The sequence below is a fragment of the Arvicanthis niloticus genome, chromosome 24 (assembly GCF_011762505.2).
Source record: "Arvicanthis niloticus isolate mArvNil1 chromosome 24, mArvNil1.pat.X, whole genome shotgun sequence".
NCBI lineage: Eukaryota > Metazoa > Chordata > Mammalia > Rodentia > Muridae > Arvicanthis > Arvicanthis niloticus.
The window spans coordinates 5,164,844-5,183,497 of NC_133432.1; the positions used below are offsets into that span (position 1 = coordinate 5,164,844).

At 52.1% G+C, this 18,654-nt stretch overlaps 1 protein-coding gene across 1 annotated transcript; it reads right to left on the minus strand.

Annotated features, from left to right (window-relative positions):
* Positions 1-6,549: 6,549 nt before the first annotated feature.
* Positions 6,550-18,611, minus strand: Mmab (metabolism of cobalamin associated B). Its single transcript, XM_076922477.1, has 9 exons — positions 18,438-18,611; positions 17,327-17,388; positions 13,452-13,545; positions 12,897-12,954; positions 12,027-12,099; positions 11,684-11,781; positions 11,405-11,469; positions 10,182-10,241; positions 6,550-7,914 (listed from the first exon to the last, which is right to left on the minus strand). Exons 1-9 carry the CDS (start codon positions 18,551-18,553, stop codon positions 7,827-7,829), a joined length of 714 nt encoding a protein of 237 aa, XP_076778592.1. The 5' UTR covers positions 18,554-18,611; the 3' UTR covers positions 6,550-7,826.
* Positions 18,612-18,654: the final 43 nt, after the last annotated feature.

Consider the following 18,654-nt stretch of genomic DNA (forward strand, 5'->3'; position numbering starts at 1 on the left):
GACTAAACTCCCAAGCTCTGGCTTCCCAAGTCCTGAAAACTCAGAGGAAATGACAAGCCACGGAGCAGCCACTGGCCCCCAATTCCCAGCCAAAGGGAAGAACAAGACTTGGGGGTGCTCCTGACAGTCTGCTTTGTGGTATTCACTCGTCCACGAGCCTTTATAAACTCACTGCAAGCGAGGCAGTGGTGGCGCACGCCTTTAATCGAAGCACTTGGGAGGCAGAGGCAGGCGGATTTCTGAGTTCAAGGCCAGCCTGGTCTACAGAGTGAGTTCCAGGACAGCCAGGAACTACACAGAGAAACCCTGTCTCGAAAAACCAAAGAGAGAGAGAGAGAGAGAGAGAGAGAGAGAGAGAGAGAGAGAGAGAAAGAGAGAGAGAGAGAAACTCACTGTAGACAAGAAAAAGAAAAAGGCCAGGACCTCACCATTCAACTCACCCGAGCTCCGTGGGTTCAGAGACCCTTTGCCAGCCGAGGTAGAGAACCAGGCAAGACAAGGGTCTGCAGTGGACCATTGAGAGGACACCATGGGTGCTTCCTGTATGAGTGCCTTCCTCATTGACCCTGCACTACAGGCCAGGCAGCACTGCTTATTACGCTTTATTCAGAGGTTTCCTTCATGACCTTTGGCTGCAGGACTTTGCGACCTGTAAATTCCCAGACGTCCCTGAACCAAAATGTTCACCCTGCGTAAATAGAGCCATCTTCCTGGAGAGGAGCTGGTGCTGGTTCCTCACACTGCCGGGCACAGCACTGCACCACAATGGGGGGCTGGGAGACAAAGCCGTGGAAGGGAAGGTTCTGGAATTTGCACCCTGTGGAGCCAGCGGTGCAGGATGGAGAGGCTGGAGGGGGTGGAGCTGTCACACCATCTCTCTGGGTTTAATCTTGAATTTGCATGCTTTAATATGAAATTTAATTGCAGATGCTGAATTACGGTGGGGAGCTCGTCAGGGCTGACTAATTAATTAGTCAGATTTATAAGCATCTGACTCTTTGAGATCTACGGCTCTGATTTGTCGCCTCAAAGCTCTTGGAAAATTTCCCTCTGTTAGTCCTCTTGGAGTGTTGAGAACCATCTTGAGGGGCTGATTTGGAGGGGTAGTGTGATCCCCTGAGGCAGTGTGGAGCCCAGACTGCCCTATGAAGTGCCCCCTCCTTTGAGATCAGTGATGGTTTTACCCTAAGAATCCAGAAGTATCAAAAGCACGACCCTCATATCTCTATGAACCACGACAGACATTACTAGCGGATTACCAAATTCCTTTCTATAAAGTCTGGCCTCCTGGCTCAGCCTTCTTATAACTGGCAACCCACTGAATTTCTTCTTTTTTCCCTTCCTGGGGTAAGCCCCTCTGCTCACAGCAGGACAGAGGAGAAGGACCTGGGTCCGCTACTTAGGACCGGGACTGAGTTCTGGTCTTGCCACTCGCCACTATTGAGCATTAGGGCTTTCCACTTGTCCGTGTGCCCCTTTGTCCAGAGGGGGTGAAGCTGATGACTCGGGATGCTGTCATGGACATAGGAGAGAGATGACAGTGTCCTCAACTTTCAGCTGATACGGTAATGGAGACCATCCCCCTGGAGGCATCCCGCAAGGGATGGGAACATTTTTCTTCCCTCCTCAGTTGCTCTAGAGTAGGAGCCAAGTCTACATTTACAGGCCTCCAGCCACCCACTGTCAGTGCAGAAAGGCAACGCACATGTTGGTTTGCATGAGAATGGCCCACACAGGCCACAGATTTGAATGCTTGGTCCACCAGGAGGGGGCGCTATTTGAAGGCACGAAGAGGCGTGGCCTTGTTGGAGGAAGTAGGGAGGTGTGGTCTTGTTGGAGGAAGTAGGGGGCGTGGCCTTGTTGGAGGAAGTAGGCTTTGAGGATTGAAAAGCCCAGGCTAAGCCCAGAGTCTCGCTCAGCTCCTCCAGCACCATGTCCTCCTACACGCTGCCATGCGTGACAATGGACTAACCCTCTAAACTGTAAGCCAGCCCCAGTGAAATGTCCTTTATGAGTTGCCACAATCATGGCATCCCTCACAGCAATAGAACACTGACTAAGACATCATCAGAGGGCACCCGTGGCTAGTGGGGAGCTTCTGGGGGGGTGTCATCCTCCAGGGACTGCCATGACTCCACCTGTGCCCCCGGAGGGAGGTGACACAGTGCAGGCAGGGGACATCTTCTTCCCTTTGGATCTATTTCCCCACTCTGGCCAGGATCTCATGTAGCCCATGCTGGCCTCAAACTTGGTATGCAGTCAAGATGAACTTAACCCACTGCCTCCACCTCCCAAGTACTGGGATTGGCAGCATGGACCATACACACCAAGTTGTTGCGTGTTGGGGAAACCCAAGGCTTTGTGCTTACTAGTCAAGCAGCCTCCCAGCTGAGCTGCCACCATGCCTAGTTCTCTTCCTGTGTCTCCTACACAGGGAGCCCTTCTCAAACCTAACCTAAACCCACTGCCAAAAAAAAAAAAAAAAAAGAGGAAGTCCAGACAAACAAGGAATAAGTGCTCTCACATCACCCATGATTCCCTACCCTACTAGCCTAGAGGGCAGGTGTTGTTAGCACCTTTGTGTAGTGTATATACATGCATATTGATCTCACAGGATCCGTGCTGTTTGCCACACGGCATTTTGAAGCAGGTCCTTATACCTCTCAGTACCTAGCAATGTGACATTACGGTCGCTCACTGTTAAATGTTGCATCTGTTGAACTGCCTAAGCTTCTAGCTGCCTTGTCTTGAACATGAGTTTCCAGTGGTTTCACTGCAGTGAGCAACACACACTGTTGAACGGGACCCTCTCGGCTCTGCTGAGCGATGCTTCCCTCTGAGATGCTCGGGCTTGGACTTGCAGGCCTGGGACAGCATACCCTCTCAGGACTGTCATCAGCAGTGCCAAGTTGTCCTCCTGAAACGCATGCCGCCTCCCCCCCCTTCCCCCGCCCCCCCCACACACACTGGGGACTCATGCTTTTCTCTCAGGACACTGCTAGGAAGAAAGCCAGAGCCTCAAAACTCTCTCCAGCTGCTGGGGGTGCTGCAGCTGCACCCCAAAGGCAGTGGAAATACAGGTCCTCTTTTTCCACCTCACAAAGCACAAAGCACCTTGACAGAAGCCATGGGTGGTCCGTGCGGCTGGCCACCTGGCATGGCCGCCACAGCCACCTCCCTGCCCGCGTGCACGCCTGGGTGTGTACTCAAGGCCTGCAGCTCAAACCTCGTGGCAGGACGGCGAGCTTGAGTTATAGCGGACCTGATTTCCCCGCACAGCTCCCACGGAGTTAACAGATGTACTCGCGTCTGAGGCAGTCAGGCGGCAAGAGGCTTTGGGGCCGATCCTTCCCGTTTTTGACAGTGCGTAATCGAGGTGAAGCCATAAATTTTATAAACAAGAATAAATGCCCCTTAGCAACATATGTCTGCTCGACCCTTCCAAGGTGATCATAAATAAAGGCACCTAGTAGCCGGGGAGGAACGTGGGCATTACAGATGGCCGGCGAGGAGGACCAGAGGACTTGCGACCTGAGATCAGCCACACGGAGCTGCTTCTACAGACGGGGTTGGTAGACAGAGAGGTCACCTTGCACCGTGGGTCTGGAGTCGTCCAGACGCTTTTGTGCCATCTACTGGGTTGGGTCTCTGGCAGCTTTTGCCTGTGTTACTTTGAACTGGCGCCTACGTCTCTTGTTTTCCCTGGAATGCCTGCTTCTGCCTGGGCCAACCGGGGTCCTCTGGAAACTTTCCAATTCTTTCCTGCTCTCCTAGAGAAACAGCTTAGCCCACTTACTTATCAGCCCCACCCTAACTGGCCAAGGAGAACACCCTGGGGAACGAGACGCTGAGCAGGCTGGAGAAAGATCCAAGCTCAAGGCCCAAAAAGGCCTTGGTACCAGGCATGGAGTGGCCCAGCTTCTGTTTGTAACAAAGGTGCCGATGGCGGCTTGCTGGGGCTGCTGTGGACAAGCTGCCCTCTCTTTTCTCTGTGTATGTTTACGGGCACACATGTAATGTGCATGCACAGAAGTTAAAGGTCAACTCCTGGGAGCCGACTTCCCCTTCCACCAGGGGTCAAACTCATCAGTTCAGTGGCAAGTGCCAGGCCATCTCACCAGCTCACAGTGGGAGGGGTTGCAACGCTCTCCAAGTGCCCTGAGCAGGGTGGCACACAGTTGGAATTACAGTGCTAGGAAACTGAGGCAGGAGGATCTCACATTTGAAGCCAGTTGGCTCTGTAATGATACCTCATCGCAAAGCCTGGTTCTGCACCTGGAGCTCAGAATGTGACCCGAGGACAAAGCTGCTCAGCCCAGCCATGACAGCCACACAGCCCAGGCCCTCAGCGTCAGCCCCACCTCAGGCAGTCACTCTTACTCTGTTAGAGTGCCAGGCACAGTGGTACACCATGTACCACATGTAATGCCAGCACTGTGGGGGACCAAGGAGCACTCAGACAGGAGGATCGCAGGTTCCGGGCCAGCCTGGGCTACACAGCGGTTAAGTGAATTGCTTGAGGTGACTGAGCTAAGATGTGAGAAAGCTGTCATTTGAACCCAAGTAATGGCAGCTCGCACTTGCCAGGCCTTTGTTCAACATTCCCTGGTTAAGCTCTCCCCGTGACCGTGACCGTAGAGCATGAAAACTCATTTTACCAGATGTGGTAACAGGGAAAAGATGACCACCAAGTCTGGGGCTCAGAAGCTGGGAAGCAACAGGGCTGGTCTCAGACTCAGGTTGAGGGAAGCCAGAGGGAAGCTGCTCCCAGCACTCACTGTCCTTCCAGGTTGGGCAGAGGCCAGGGCTATGTGAACCCCTAAGTGGCTGCTTGAGGAAGCTGCCCAGGGACCCACACTTAGCTCTTTTTTTTTTTTTTTTTTTTTTTTTTTTTTTTTTTTTTTTTTGGTTTTTCGAGACAAGATTTCTCTGTGTAGCCCTGGCTGTCCTGGAACTCACTCTGTAGACCAGGCTGTCCTTGAACTCAGAGATCTGCCTGCCTCTGCCTCCCAAGTGCTCTAAAGGCGTGCGCCACCACTGCCCAACCACACTTAGCTCTTGAAGAATGTGGTGTTAATGTTGCCCAGGCTGGCCTTAAATCCCCAGGGTGTTTAGAGAATCCACCTACCTCAGCCCTCCAGGTGGCTGGGACAACAGGTATATGCCACGGTGCCCAGCTTGCATGGGAATCTTACCTTGGGGTTACACGGACTTCTGGGATGCATGCAGACTTGGCAACCAACCAAGAGAGAGCATGTGCACCTCCCCAAAGAGCACGTGCACAGCTTTCTCCAGGATTCCTAAGGTAACAACTGATGACTTTGGAGTTCCAAGTCCATAAGGAACTAAGACCCCTCCCCAAAGCTCTCAGACCCCAATCTGCTTGTCCTTGCCCTTCCTGGACAAAGCGCCATCTTCCAGGAGGGTCTCAGACAGCAGCTCTGAGCTCTGACAGTGGAATCCACGCCCCCTGCCAGAACCCCAAAGGCAAATTTATTCCTGTGATCAAGACAGGACCAGCTTGGGCAGTGGACTGGCAGCAGGATCCTCAAACCCCATCTGGGGAGAGAGATGAGCCACAAATCCTTCCAGGCCCTGATTTATGTAGCATTCATGAGGAATTTATTATACAAAGAATTTTATTCAATTAAACTTGAAATGCGTCCGGATTCTTAAAGGTTCAGCCGTGATCACTGGGACAGAGCGATCATAAAACTGGCTGGGCTGTCGGGAGGCGCTGGGGAGGAGGTGAGGGTGACATTGCAGCTGACAGGGGGCTTGGAACTGGGGACGTTTATCATTGGGATGTGTTACAAGTTCAGGCTCTGAAAATTACTCCATGAGAAACGCACATTAACAATAGCCGTGAAGCATCAGTTAAGGGAGACTCGGCTGCAAAATGCACCAGCAATCTGTTAGTGCCTGGCATCGCCTGCCGCAGCCCAGGTTGTGATTAAAACGACTGTCAAGTGCCACTGGGCTGGGGGGGGGGAGGTGGCATCATGTGGCCACAGCCTAGGTCAGTGCTGAGCCTCAGTTTCCCTTCCTGTAGAAACATGAACTCCCTGCCCCCAGTACTGTGAGGCTCAGGTGAGGTCCTGTGTGAGTGCTTCTTGGGGCCGTTTGGTATCATGTCGAGGGTTCATTCACCTCTGAGAATGCTGGTGAACACTGTTCTGATGAGACACAACTAGGGGGCATCTTCTTGGGTGTGAGGTGTGGGACAGCAAAAAACTAGGCAATACCCTAAAACCCACTGAAATGTCCATTTTAAAAGGAGGAATCTTAGGGTGGGTGGATTGTATCTCAATAAAAGCACTTTCTACAAAATTTCACAAGAGAGAATGCCTTCCTGCAATGTTTTCAAGGGTTGAATTATAAAGAGAGAGAGAGAGACAGAAACAGAGACAGACAGACACAGAGACAGACAGACACAGAGACAGACAGAGAGAGAGAGGTCAATGATAAATGGTACATTTAAAGGTTTCGCAGCTTGTTAGCGTGCCGTGGGAATCACCCTATGAGGACCGTGGGTGCTGTACACAAGGCTAGGCAATGCCTGGAGCCTGAAGGTGGGGATCCATCTTTCAAGTGCCAGTCAACACCTTGACTTAGGTGTTGAAAGCAGCCGGGCATAGGCTAGGAGCATGGCTTCCTATTCTTTTGAGTTCACACTTTATTTTTTTAGGAAGACCTGGAGCTGTAGGCAGAGTGGCGGGGCTGCTGCAAGCTCTTGGAACATGGCTTCCCTGGCCAGGCCCGATCAACAGCACGATGCTTACTCTCCCTGAGTCTGTGCCTCCTGCCTCTGGTCTCGCACAAAGCACCAGCTCTATACCCAATCCGTGTCTCCCTACGGTGTCTGCAATGGCATTGGGCAGGACAGCCTCCCTGTAGGGCATCTACCCTTCATAGGACCCAGAAGACACACAGCTGAAATCAAAGGCTCGCTGATTGACCAAGACAGCTAGAGGGGCCAGTCCACCCACACCTAGCCCGGAAGGCGTGCCAAGCGGGCGCAAAGGAAGAGGCGATCGCTGAGCTGAGTCCCCAGGTGTCTCAGACCTGCCCTTCCTAAATCACTGCCTCCAGCTTTTCATAGATATCCCCCTTCCCAAGGGCACAGGTGTCACTGTGATGTCACCTCACAGGAAGATGAGGCAGTGGCTCACGGAAGCATAGACCAGCCGAGGGACATCAGAGAGCTCGTGTCAGGCTGAAGACCGCATTTCTGCCACTGCCCGGGGCAGCGAGGGCCGCCTGCCTCCTGCCCTGATGGAGAGGATTCTCCGAGTTGCACCCCTGTGGACCTGCAGCTGTCTTTCCCCGACACTGTGGCAGTGATGGGCGGCTCAGAGGTGACTAAACTCCTCAAGCCTGACTTCCCTTTATAAATGTGACATTTAAAGCCCCGTTGGCGCAGGTAAATCACAATTACATTTCCAGGGGCCTCTGGTACATTCCAAGTCCTTGAACAGCCTAAGTTGGCAGTGCGCTCTCTCTCTCTCTCTCTCTCTCTCTCTCTCTCTCTCTCTCTCTCTCTCTCTCTCTCACACACACACACACAGAGCCCACTTGCACAGTTCAAAATTTCCCCATGTTCATTCTCAATTCCGAGTGGCCCGTCCCCTTCGTAGCTTCCAGTGTGCCTTGCCTTCCTGGAGTTTGGAACTCGCTGATGTGTGTTCGACACAGCAAGGAGAAGCCAGGGGTCTCAGAGGTCCCTGGGGGGTGGGCATGAGGTGATGCTGAGTTTGTAGTTAATGCCCACGTCCGCTCAGCGTGACTGTCTGGAGCTGACCACTCGGCCGCCACGTCTTCATGTCTCACACTTCACGCTTCTTGTATATCTTCTCTTGGCTGCCCTCCTTCATGGCTGCGTATCTGGCCACAGTGAAGAGGTAATCGCTGAGTCTGGAGGGCAGAGAGAACCAATAAGAAGGATGTAAGATGACCAACTGGTGCTAGCCGGCCCGTCTGCTTTCAGGGAGGAAGGGTGACTGTGACGCTCCTGCCGGCACAGGCTATGGTACACCCAGGGTGGGACGGGACGGGACGGGACGGGACCCTAAGCTACCACTTCCTGAGCTGCTTCTATACTTCCAACAACAGGCACACTGCATCTGGATTTCAGGATGTCGTGAGAATTCTGGTTTCTTTTAAAACCCAGTTATGTTAGGTGAATATGCTTTTGTTGTAATTCCAGGTGTGGGCTATGGGGCTGCTTCAGTTTGTCCACAGCCACTGTGACTGTCTCGTGTTCCAGGAGAGGCGTGACTTTTGCCAGCTGCAGATAGTTTAATTCCGGGGACTCTTGAGAGGGTGTACGTGGGAGAAGCCCCGAGAGGGCCTGTGGTGGCTACTCCCGCTCCTGCTGAATTGCTGTTGTGCTGGTTGGAGATTTCTTGATGACAGAGACTGGACCTGCCCCAAGGAACCTGCCACCCCTGGTCAGTAAGAAGCCGTCTGAAGAGATCTATGCTCGATTCCCCCTTTAACCTTCTTTCTCTCCTATCTAGTATTGAGGGGTTGGAAGGGTGGTAGATAACAGAACCCAATAAAGTAGCCCCAAAAGTACGCCGACCCAGGAGAGCCTAGCCAGCCCAGAAGCCTGCAGGTCAGCCCAGCTCCAGGCTCTATCTTCAGGAACTACATTTAGATCCAAGAGGCCTTATAGGTGGGTTGTGACCACAAAACTACCAATGCTCTGGATTGATCTCTGTGGCTGGGGCTCCCCTGTGCATGCAGGGTGGTCACGGCATTCTTGGTCTCTACATACCAAGTGTCAGTGGCACCCAGCACCCACTAGGACCCACACTGTCTCCAGACACTGCTAGTGTTCTACTGGAGCATCAGCGGTCTGCAGTGTCCTCGTGAGAGGAGTCTAGTCCCCTAGCTCATCATTAGGCCCAGCAGTGATGGGTTCAGGACAGCAGGCCTTCAGGGAAAGGGACAGCCTAGGAGACAACGTCACACCTGTCTGAAGTACTCTCGAGGCTCTGACTTCCTGGAGGCTCAAAGCAAGCTTGTCATTTCTCCACGCCTTCCTGCTTGCCCCCTACCCTGTGCCCAACTCCACAGAGCTTCCCTTCCCTCTGGTGACCTACTTCTACCTCTAGGGGCCCATTACTGGCTATCAGACAAGACTCTGCCTTGGCATTGCCCCTCTGAGCCTTGTGTTCCTGGGGCAACCATGTGCTGCTTTCTTGGTGACTCTCTGGAACCTGCAGGGAGGGAGGGCATGGCCCACCCTGACCCACATAACACTGTAGGGTCAGCACGTATCCTCAGGATTGCCGCTTCTGAGTTTATAAGGAGCCATTCCAGGGGCTGGAGAGGTGGCTCAGTGGTTAAGAGCTCTGACTGCTCTTCCAGAGGTCCTGAGTTCAATTCCCAGCAACCACATGGTGGCTCACAACCATCTGTAAAGGGATCTGAGGCCCACTTCTGGTGTGTCTGAAGAGAGCCACAGTATACTCATATACATAAAATAAATAAATAAATCTTAAAAAAAAAAGGAACCATTTCTCACTTGACCTGGGTGACATCCCACCCAGAAGGAAGGATTCTGTGAGGATCCCAGCTAGTCTATATCCTGGGGTGGGAGGTAACACAGGACACAGGTAACCCCACAGCTAGGCGTTGTGAAGTCACTTCCTGTCTTGCTCGGCAGCTTCTGGGGTGCAGCCCCCATGTTTCCCTAAGCTCTCCACCAGCACCTGGGCTCCTGCCTGGCCTGCACTAGCACCATCTGAGCCAGGCTGCAGGAGAAACCAGAAGCCCAGCTGCAGGGCAAAGGCCGAGCACAGGGCAATGCCCTCCTGAAGTAGCCTTGCTCAGAGCACAGGGGTCTGAGCTCAGCCCAGCCCAGCCGTAGGCCGCCAGGGCACTTCGGGAAGAGACGCTGGCTGGACAGATTCCGCTTTACCGTGGGCCATCCTCAAGGCCCTTGGGAGCAGTCTCCAGGACCACCTGGCCCTTTTGTTGATGTTCGCCTCTGCTGGCTCTTATTTCCTAAGCAGAGCCTGACCTCAGAGTGGGACAGGGCCCTCCAGGGCCACAGCAAGCTCCAATATACATGACGGAGGGAGGGGTTTAACCCCTGCCGCTCTTGGCCGAATTGTACTGCCGTGACCAGGTCCCTGGTGGTCAGACAGACCCGCCACGCTCCACGTAAGCACCTGTTTAAGAACTTTGCCACGTTTGCATCTGTTTCTCCCATCTGGACAAGAGGGACCACGCTGTGAGGAGAGAACACACAGTCAGGTTACAGAGCAAGGCTGGGCCACAGATGCTCGACCCTTGACCTCACTATTCAAACCTAGTCCTGACAACTACAACCAGACACAGCCTACCCGCCACGGCCTCAGCCAGCCCCTTACCTTAGACACACACATTGAGAGCTGGCCAGAGAAGAAGGAGACACAGCAGGCAAGCTCAGGGTAGGCTGGCCAACAGCCCAGCCTGCTGGCCTTTGTGCCAACAGAGCCTGCCCTGCGCTCCTTCGTGGGTAGGGCTATAAACCTCTCGCCCTCAAAAGGTTTTATCGAGCCTTAATCCCCAAGGACCTACTCGTTTTAAGTTGTAATTCTAATTACCTGGAAGCCCCACACTTGGCTGCGTGCATACACCTGGCCCCCTGTACGGCCTGATCCCACTCAGCTGGTCGCCCCCCTGAGCTAGCCTTGGGAGTGTTGGCTTTGGCCTTATCCAAGACTATATACTTCGCCATCCACCCAGGAAGTCTCATGTCTAGTCCTGTCTGCTGGCACCTCCCACTCGGCATGGTTTCTTCACCTAGGTGTCCCTCTGAGAACTTTCTGGCAGGTCACTGCATGGCCGGGGCCTGTCAGCCGCACTGAAGGTGGGACACCAGCTCAGTCCCGCGCTCTGCCTGCACTTCTGCAGGGCGGGCGTGTGCTGCTGAGCTAAACGCCACTGCTGATGCTGTAAGCCCTGTTGATGTGGGTGACTTTGTACAAATGACTATTTTTCTCTGGAGGCCCAAGTGTTTTTTGTCGCCCAGGATGCATCTGGGAACATTCAGATTCAGCCTTTTGTGAAGGAAAAAGGCTTGTGACCTGAGAGTCTGCAGACCCCCCTTCCCCTCCAGAGCAGCCACAGAATCTCACTAAACCCCTCCTGACTCCTGGAGCTGTTGTGAGGAGACCCTCAGATGTGGACAGATTCTCTCTGGGGTCCCCCCAACCACAAGGACCCTGGCAGTCCTTTCTGTGGCTTCTAGCAGGGTCCTTTCATGGTGTTCTCACCAGCCCCCCATCCTAGGGAGCCTGTGACACTAAGAGCAGGAAAAACTCTGCTTGGCCTCTCAGCAGTACGAGTCCCTTCTCACAGTCCCCTCAGAGATACAAAACTTGGGACATGGCACAATGAAGACACCTACCGTCGCTCGGCTCGGCGGCATACAGCCCGGCAGAAGTGCAGGGCAGAGCTGCTCTTGCCTCCAGACTGAAAGAGAGAGTGAGTGTTGGCCACTGTCGCTCTACGCTGGGCAGGCTTCTGCCTCCCAGAGCCTACCAGGCATATCCCTGAGGGCCTGCCTTTGAGAGGTTCTGGGGTGGCTCTGTTGCTTGGAAAAGCTACAGTTGGGTCTATTGGCAAGCCTGTGTTTCTGTCATTATACCCACCCTGCCACCCCAGGTTGAGGCCCCCCAATACCTACAGGCAGAATGAAAGCAGTGAGCGGGGGAAGCTGGCTGGAGTACTTGTCAATCCACTGTTCCAGCTCCAGGATAGGCCCTTCCTGGAAGGCCGTGTGCTCTAAGGAGTCAAGGGCAGATAGGCCCTATTGTAAGCAATGCCACCAGACCACCAGGAAAACACCCCTTCCTCCTGCGTGGGTGTCCCGCTTCCCTCAGCTTTGAGGATAACTCCTCTCCCAAGGCAGAGAGCAGAGATGTCTGCCCTGCCAGAAAGCTCTGGGGCCCAGGCTCCCAGCAGGCAACACTTGGGGGCAGCCCTCACCCCAAGACCCTAGGAACTCCCCTGAGCAGGCTGGGAATTACTTAAGTGAGCCTCTCTGGCTGAGGAACGTGGAGTGGCCAGGGCGGAGCCGACGTCCTGCAGAGTGCACTGAATCTGGGAACAAGGGTGAGGAGAAAGGCCGTTTGTGGCCCACGTTGGGCCTTTCGGGCTGTGAACCCAACTGTCCTAATTCTAAATACCACGAAACCTCCTGAGCTGGGCTTGTGGGAGGGAAGGGTCTGCTAGGCTCTGGCCAGGAGGCACCCTGCACCAGGCGGTTTCCTTTTTTCTCAACACTGACAGCTGGAGTTTAATTCACTGGACCAAATGTACCAGTGCCACCTAAATGGTGAAGAATAGCCCATGGAGGGTAGCGGTCAGCGGGGCAGGAGGATTCAGGGAGGACACTTGTCCATTCCTGGGACCCATGTAGGCCCCAACCAGACTACTGTGAAGCTTGGGAGACCTCAGCCTCCCATGGCATCCTAGAGTGACTCCGCTAGTAGATCCCCATGGGACCTCAGCGGCAGCGCTAACAGGCAGAGGTCCACCCGGTTGAGACCCGCACACAGCAAGGCTCCCGAGCACTTGGCTCTTCAGCCTGGGCTGTGTCCCCTGGCACTGGGTTGTCCTTGTCAAGAGGCTGTCCTGTGTAATGTAGGATACTGACATCAGGAGCCTTCTCAGCCACTGTGACAAGCCACAGATATCCTTCTGTATTGCTGAACACCCCCTGGAGAGCAGTCACCCTTCACACGACACCCCTTGCCTCACGGAGGATTATGTGTCCTTATTTCAGAGATGAGGACAGTGCAGTTCTCAAGAGTGATTAGCTACCGTGATGCCAAGAGGCCACCCCTCAGGCCACAGGGACACAAGGCCCCACTGTGGGCTAAAATGATGTTACTTACTTTCTGAAGTTCTTCAGCAAATGTGTGGCCTTTTTCTGTGACCAACTCCATGGCAAAGCTAGAAGGACGAGGAAGAATTAGTCCCTGGCAGTGTGCTGGGGGTGGGGGGTACACCAGCCATGGCAGCCTCTCCCTGCTCACAAAGAGGACCGCACGTGGACAGGGGCGTTTGCTTTCTCACACACCCTTACTGTCACTACACCCAGTCAGCTGTTCTTTCCACATGGGCAAAGGCTGGTCCTGTGCTACAGCAGGGAGCAGGAGACCTGCACAGTGCACCAGATGCCCAAGTCAACCTGCTCATGGTGGAGAGGGCTTTGAAGGATGAAGAGGAGTTCGTTCATAAGGTAGGACAGAAGGAAACAAACTTCTAGGCATAGGCGACTGAGGGACAGCCCTCTACCCTGTAGCTTACATAGCCGACCAACTGACCTTCATGAGCTGACTTTCCAACAACGGTTCATACAGATCCATCCAGGACCCTCCAGCAGAGCGGAGAGTGTCACACAGATGAGTCCCTAATGCCCCACGCTAACCACATGGAGGCCCGCTTACCCAATAGCAGAGCTTAACTCATCCGTGGTCCCCACGGCTTCAAACACTTGGTCGTCTTTAGGTCTCCTCTCTCCTGTGAAGGTACTGGAAAACCCTGAGGAAAGATACTTAGCACATTAAGATCTGGGGGTTTACTTGGGGGTGGGTGTGGTGGGTTGGTCTGATACTATGTGACATTGCCCTCCAAGCTATCCCTGACTGGTGAATAAAGATGCCGACAGCCTATAGCTGGGCAGAACTGAGAGAGGCAGGGCTCGGGGTTCCTGGGCTTGGAGTCTGAGGAGATAAGACGGGGAGGGAGAGGAAGGTACAGAGAGAAGATGCCATAGGGTAAGAATCCTAAAATCATGGCCACGAGGGCTGGCCAACTGGAGTTAAGAGCAGCCCAGATGAAACATAATAAGTAATAACTCGGGGTTATTGATAGGAAAAGAGATACTAACAGCATAGAGGGTAGATATCTGCCCAGCTTTAGTGCTGGCTACGGCTTATTATAAATTAAAGGTCTCGTGTGTCTTTTATCTGGGAACTGATTAATTGAAGAAGGGGAAGGAGCCCCTGATTGACATAAAATTTATTCTACACAGGTGGGGCAGGAGCTGGAGGGATGGCTCTGTGGTTAAGGGTACTGGCTGCTCTTGCAGAGGACCCAGGTTCAGGTCCCTGCACCCATAGAGTGACTTGCAACCATCTGCAACTCCAGTTCCAGGATCTGATGCTTTCTTACAGTCTACATGGGCAGCAGACACTCATGTGGCACATGTACATACACATAGGCAGACACACACGTCAAATAAAAGTCAAAAATAGGGGCTGGAGAGATGGCTCAGCGGTTAAGAGCACTGACTGCTCTTCCAGAGGTCCTGAGTTCAATTCCCAGCAACCACCTGGTGGCTCACAACCACCAAGTGTAATGTGAATCTGATGCCCTCTTCTGGTGTGTCTGAAGATAGTAACAGTGTACTCATGAATATAATAAATAAATACATTTTTTTTTTTTTTGGTTTTTCGAGACCGGGTTTCTCTGTGTAGCCCTGGCTGTCCTGGAACTCACTCTGTAGACCAGGCTGGCCTTGAACTCAGAAATCCGTCTGTCTCTGCACCCCAAGTGCTGGGATTAAAGGCGTGCGCCCCCACCACCCAGTAAATAAATATTTTTTTAAAAATGTACAAGAAGCATCCAAAACACCCAACAGATTGGAGGGGAAAAAAAGTAAAAAATAAATCTTATAAAGATTTTTTTCCTGATTCACTTAAACTATATCTTTTTAGTTCCTGTATGTGGGTATTTAATCTGCATGTATGTCCATGCACTGTAAGCATGAAGTGTCCTTTTGGTCACTACCACCAAGGTTATCCGTCTTCTTCCCTGAATGCTTTTAGTCTAGACTAGGAACCACCAACGAGCCTCTGTTTAAGAAATAAGGCTGTGGTGCCGCACCTCTGCATGTCCTGTCTCCTGTCAGACTAGGCCGTAGCTCCTGCCTGGTGCCGTCGGCGTGGCTTCATGCTGTCCAGCTGCAGTGTTGGTAAGTACAAATGATTTCACAGGGGGCCATCTGATACCCACACTGTGGCTGTGACAGAGAAACCTCCACAAACCAGAACCGTGTCTGAGCAAAAGAAAGCGACTAGGCATCGGCTCTCCTGACTGATGGCAATAACGTAAGTGTCTCTGTCACAGTCCCAGCCCCTCCCTGTCTTCCCCACCGTCTAAGAACGATCATCAGGCATCTTCAGTTACAGAAGTAGCCCAGCTTCCTGACCACATCAGCCCCAGAATGAAGCTCTGCTCCTTTGAATCTGCCCCTGTGCGAGCCAGTGTGAGCCTCACCCTGTCCAGCCGCTACTATGGAATTCCACTGCTGGGCCATAGTGAGCCGTGCCCCATCTGTGAGTGACCTAAGGCTGTCCCTGAACCTGTCTGGTATAGCATTGACATCACCATCTGACATTTGTCACTTCTATACACATGTTTTCTATCATTCTGGTAACATACACGTGGCAGACAAAACATTTATCATCCTGACATTTGTTTGCATACAGCTCAGTGATGGTAAGTACATCCTGTGTGTGTGTGTGTGTGTGTGTGTGTGTGTGTGTGTACTTTAGAATGAAAGGATATACCACAAACACAATCACTATTAATGATCTGTATGGTCTCAGACTTCAGAAAATGGTACCATAATGGTCTATTTCTCCATTGCATTACATTTGGTATTTAATAAATATTGAAGCAATAAATCTTTATTATTAAAAAAAATAGAAGAAGAGTATGTGAACTTTTGTGTATTTCCCTCTCCCACAATTCAAATCTCTCTCCTGACTACCAGACAAAGATAAATCTTTCAGGACTAGTGAGATGGCTCAGTTGGTAAAGACACTGGCTGCCAAGCTCGGTGATTCGAGTTAATCCCTGGGAACCAGATGGTGGAAGAAAACCAACTTCTCCAAGCTGTTCTCTGACCTCAAATGCATTGGGATATAGGCACATATAACACACACACACACACACACACACAAACAAACAATAAGTTGCAATTTAAGAAATCCCAAAGCCAAAGAGATAAGTTCTCAGACCTATCTGAATACATACTCATTATTTTTTTTTCTTTTCTTTAGAGACAAGGTCTCATTATGTAGCCCAGGCTGGCCTAGAACTTGCTATGTAGACCATGTCTCATTATGTAGCCCAGGCTGGCCCAGAATTTGCTGTGTAGACCAGGTCTCATTATGTAGCCCAGGCTGGCCCAGAATTTGCTGTGTAGACCAGGTCTCATTATGTAGCCCAGGCTGGCCCAGAATTTGCTGTGTAGACCAGGTCTCATTATGTAGCCCAGGCTGTCCTAGAACTTGCTATGTAGCCCAGGCATACACACACATACACACTATACACACACTTTTTTTTTTTCTTTTCTTTAGAGATAAGCTCTCACTATATAGCCCAGGCTGCCCTTAAACTTATAGTGATCCTCCTACCTCTGCCTCCAGAGTACCAGGATTCCATGCCTGTGCCACCATGCCTACCATTAGAACACGCTTTAATCCAAATAGACTAAAAGCTCTTTTTATTTTTTTTAAATTTAGGCCAGGCAGTGGTGACTCACACCTTTAATCCCAGAACATGGGAGGCAGAGGTAGGCGTATATCTGAGTTCAAGGCTAGCCTGGTCTACTGAGTGAGGTTCAAGGAAAGGCAGGACTATGCAGAGAGACCCTGATGTGCATATGTATATATGTGTGTATGTGTGTGATATATGTATATGTATGTATGCATATGTATGTGCATGCATGTTGTGTATGTGTGAATGTATATGTGTATGCGTGTTGATTATGTATGTGTGTATGCATGTATGTGCACATGAGTGCAAGTGTTCACAAGGGTCAGAGGCAATGGATCCCTCTAGAGTTGAAGTTATAAGCAAGTGTGAGCCACCCACTGTGGGTGCTGGGAATTGCCAAACAGGCTCTTAACCCCTGAGCCACCTCTCTCACCCATGACTGGGAGTCCTTACACTGTTCCACACTGTTCATCTTTTTACTTGGTTCTGGTGTTGAGCGCAGAGCCTTGGGAATACTAGCTGTGCACTCTACCACTGAGCCGCACTTCCAATCCCCCAATCCCATGATTCGTTCCCTTCGTTCAAGACACGGTTTCACTATGCTGTGTAGGCTGGCCTGGAGTTTGATACGCCACCCTAGCTGGTCTTGAACTTGTGACTCTCCTACCTCAGCTCCTGGGTGCTGAGATTACAAGTGTGCACTATGCCCGGCTTCCTTACAGCTTGTTTTGAACACTTGGTGGTGCACCTTTCACGTGGCTTCACACCTAATGATGGATGTTCAGATCCGTCACCTGGCTACACGGCGGCCTACCTTTGTCTCCTGTCTTGGTGTAAATCTTGGGGATCCTGGCTGCCTTCGAGGATGGCTGGGGCCTGAAGAGAAACAGACAGGAAGACCTGGTGAGTGGGAGCTGAGTGGGAGCGGCTTACGGGGTGCACCTTGGCAAGTGGCACCCAGCTACCGACCTGCAACCTCAGTGGCAGCACTTATCTGCCTCCGGGATGGCAATCTCCTGTCAGCCACTTCCCTGCTGTCCCTTCCTGAAGGCTTTTTTTTTTTTTTTTTTTTTTTTTTTTTTTTGAGACAGGGTTTCTCTGTATATCCCTGGCTGTCCTGGAACTCACTCTGTAGACCAGGCTGGCCTTGAACTCAGAAATCCGCCTGCCTCTGCCTCCCAAGTGCTGGGATTAAAGGCGTGCACCACCGCCCGGCTCCTGAAGGCTTCTTGTCCCTGTCTCTACCCATACAGTAGCTGATGGAGTGCCCTGTTCTATAAAGATGCTTGGCAGATACTGGCTGGAAGGACTAACCGATTACTCAATGTAGTCCCAGATCCACAGTGGACCAAAGCCGATACCTCCTGAACCTGCCCGTCAGCTTCAGGTGGGAAAAAAAAATAGTCAAAATGGAATTTTTAAAAATGGCATTTTCACTTAAAACTTTTTTTTTTTGGCCTGGGACAGCCTTTGGGCATGCTAGGCAAACATTCTACCACAGGGCTTCATTCCCAGTCCTTGCTCTCCCTCCTTAAGAGTCTGCCATTTTCAAACAGCAGTGCGTAACTTAGATGTATAGCTTAAAATTAAAACGTGAATCCACACGGTTATTCAAAAGTCCGAGGACTGGACAGGAAACGTTGATCGTGAGTTCATGGTAGTCTGCAACTCCCGATGCGTTGTAGCTTAATCCTAACCCAAATAAACTACTGCTTGGGAGACTGGACAAAACCCACAAGAACATGCCCTGCCCTGACTGACCACTGCTGGACTGCGTTAGAACTTGTGCGGGGGAAATCCTGGCCTCTGACGCCATGCTGACCCCGGTGACGTCAGGCCACAGAGAGCAAGTCACCAGTGTGACGTAACCACGGAAACAACTATTCCTCCCTCGTGATGAGTTAGTCTCCCAGCCTGAAACTCACCTGTCCCCGTCTTCCCCGCCCTGAGGGTCGCAACTCTGAAAACGGGGACACAGCAGCCTGCAGGCGCCGAGACGCCCGCGCAGGGCGAGGCGGCCCCCAAAGACCCACACAGCCATGCTTACGATAACGCGTCTGGGGCTGACCCGGCCAGGCACCCGTCCAGGCCCGGGGATGGCTCCGCCCCGCAGTCAGCCGCGCCACCTCTCAATCGCTGTTT

Bases quoted from the DNA above. Each gene is read 5' to 3' on its own strand.
- Mmab (XM_076922477.1), bottom strand. From the start codon at position 18,553: ATGGCTGTGTGGGTCTTTGGGGGCCGCCTCGCCCTGCGCGGGCGTCTC. The intron at 17,389-18,437 runs GTGAGTTTCAGG...GTTTCTCTTCAG, and splicing joins GGCGGGGAAGACGGGGACAG to GCCCCAGCCATCCTCGAAGG. The intron at 11,782-12,026 runs GTAATTCCCAGC...TTGACTCCTTAG, and splicing joins AGCCAGAGAGGCTCACTTAA to AGCACACGGCCTTCCAGGAA.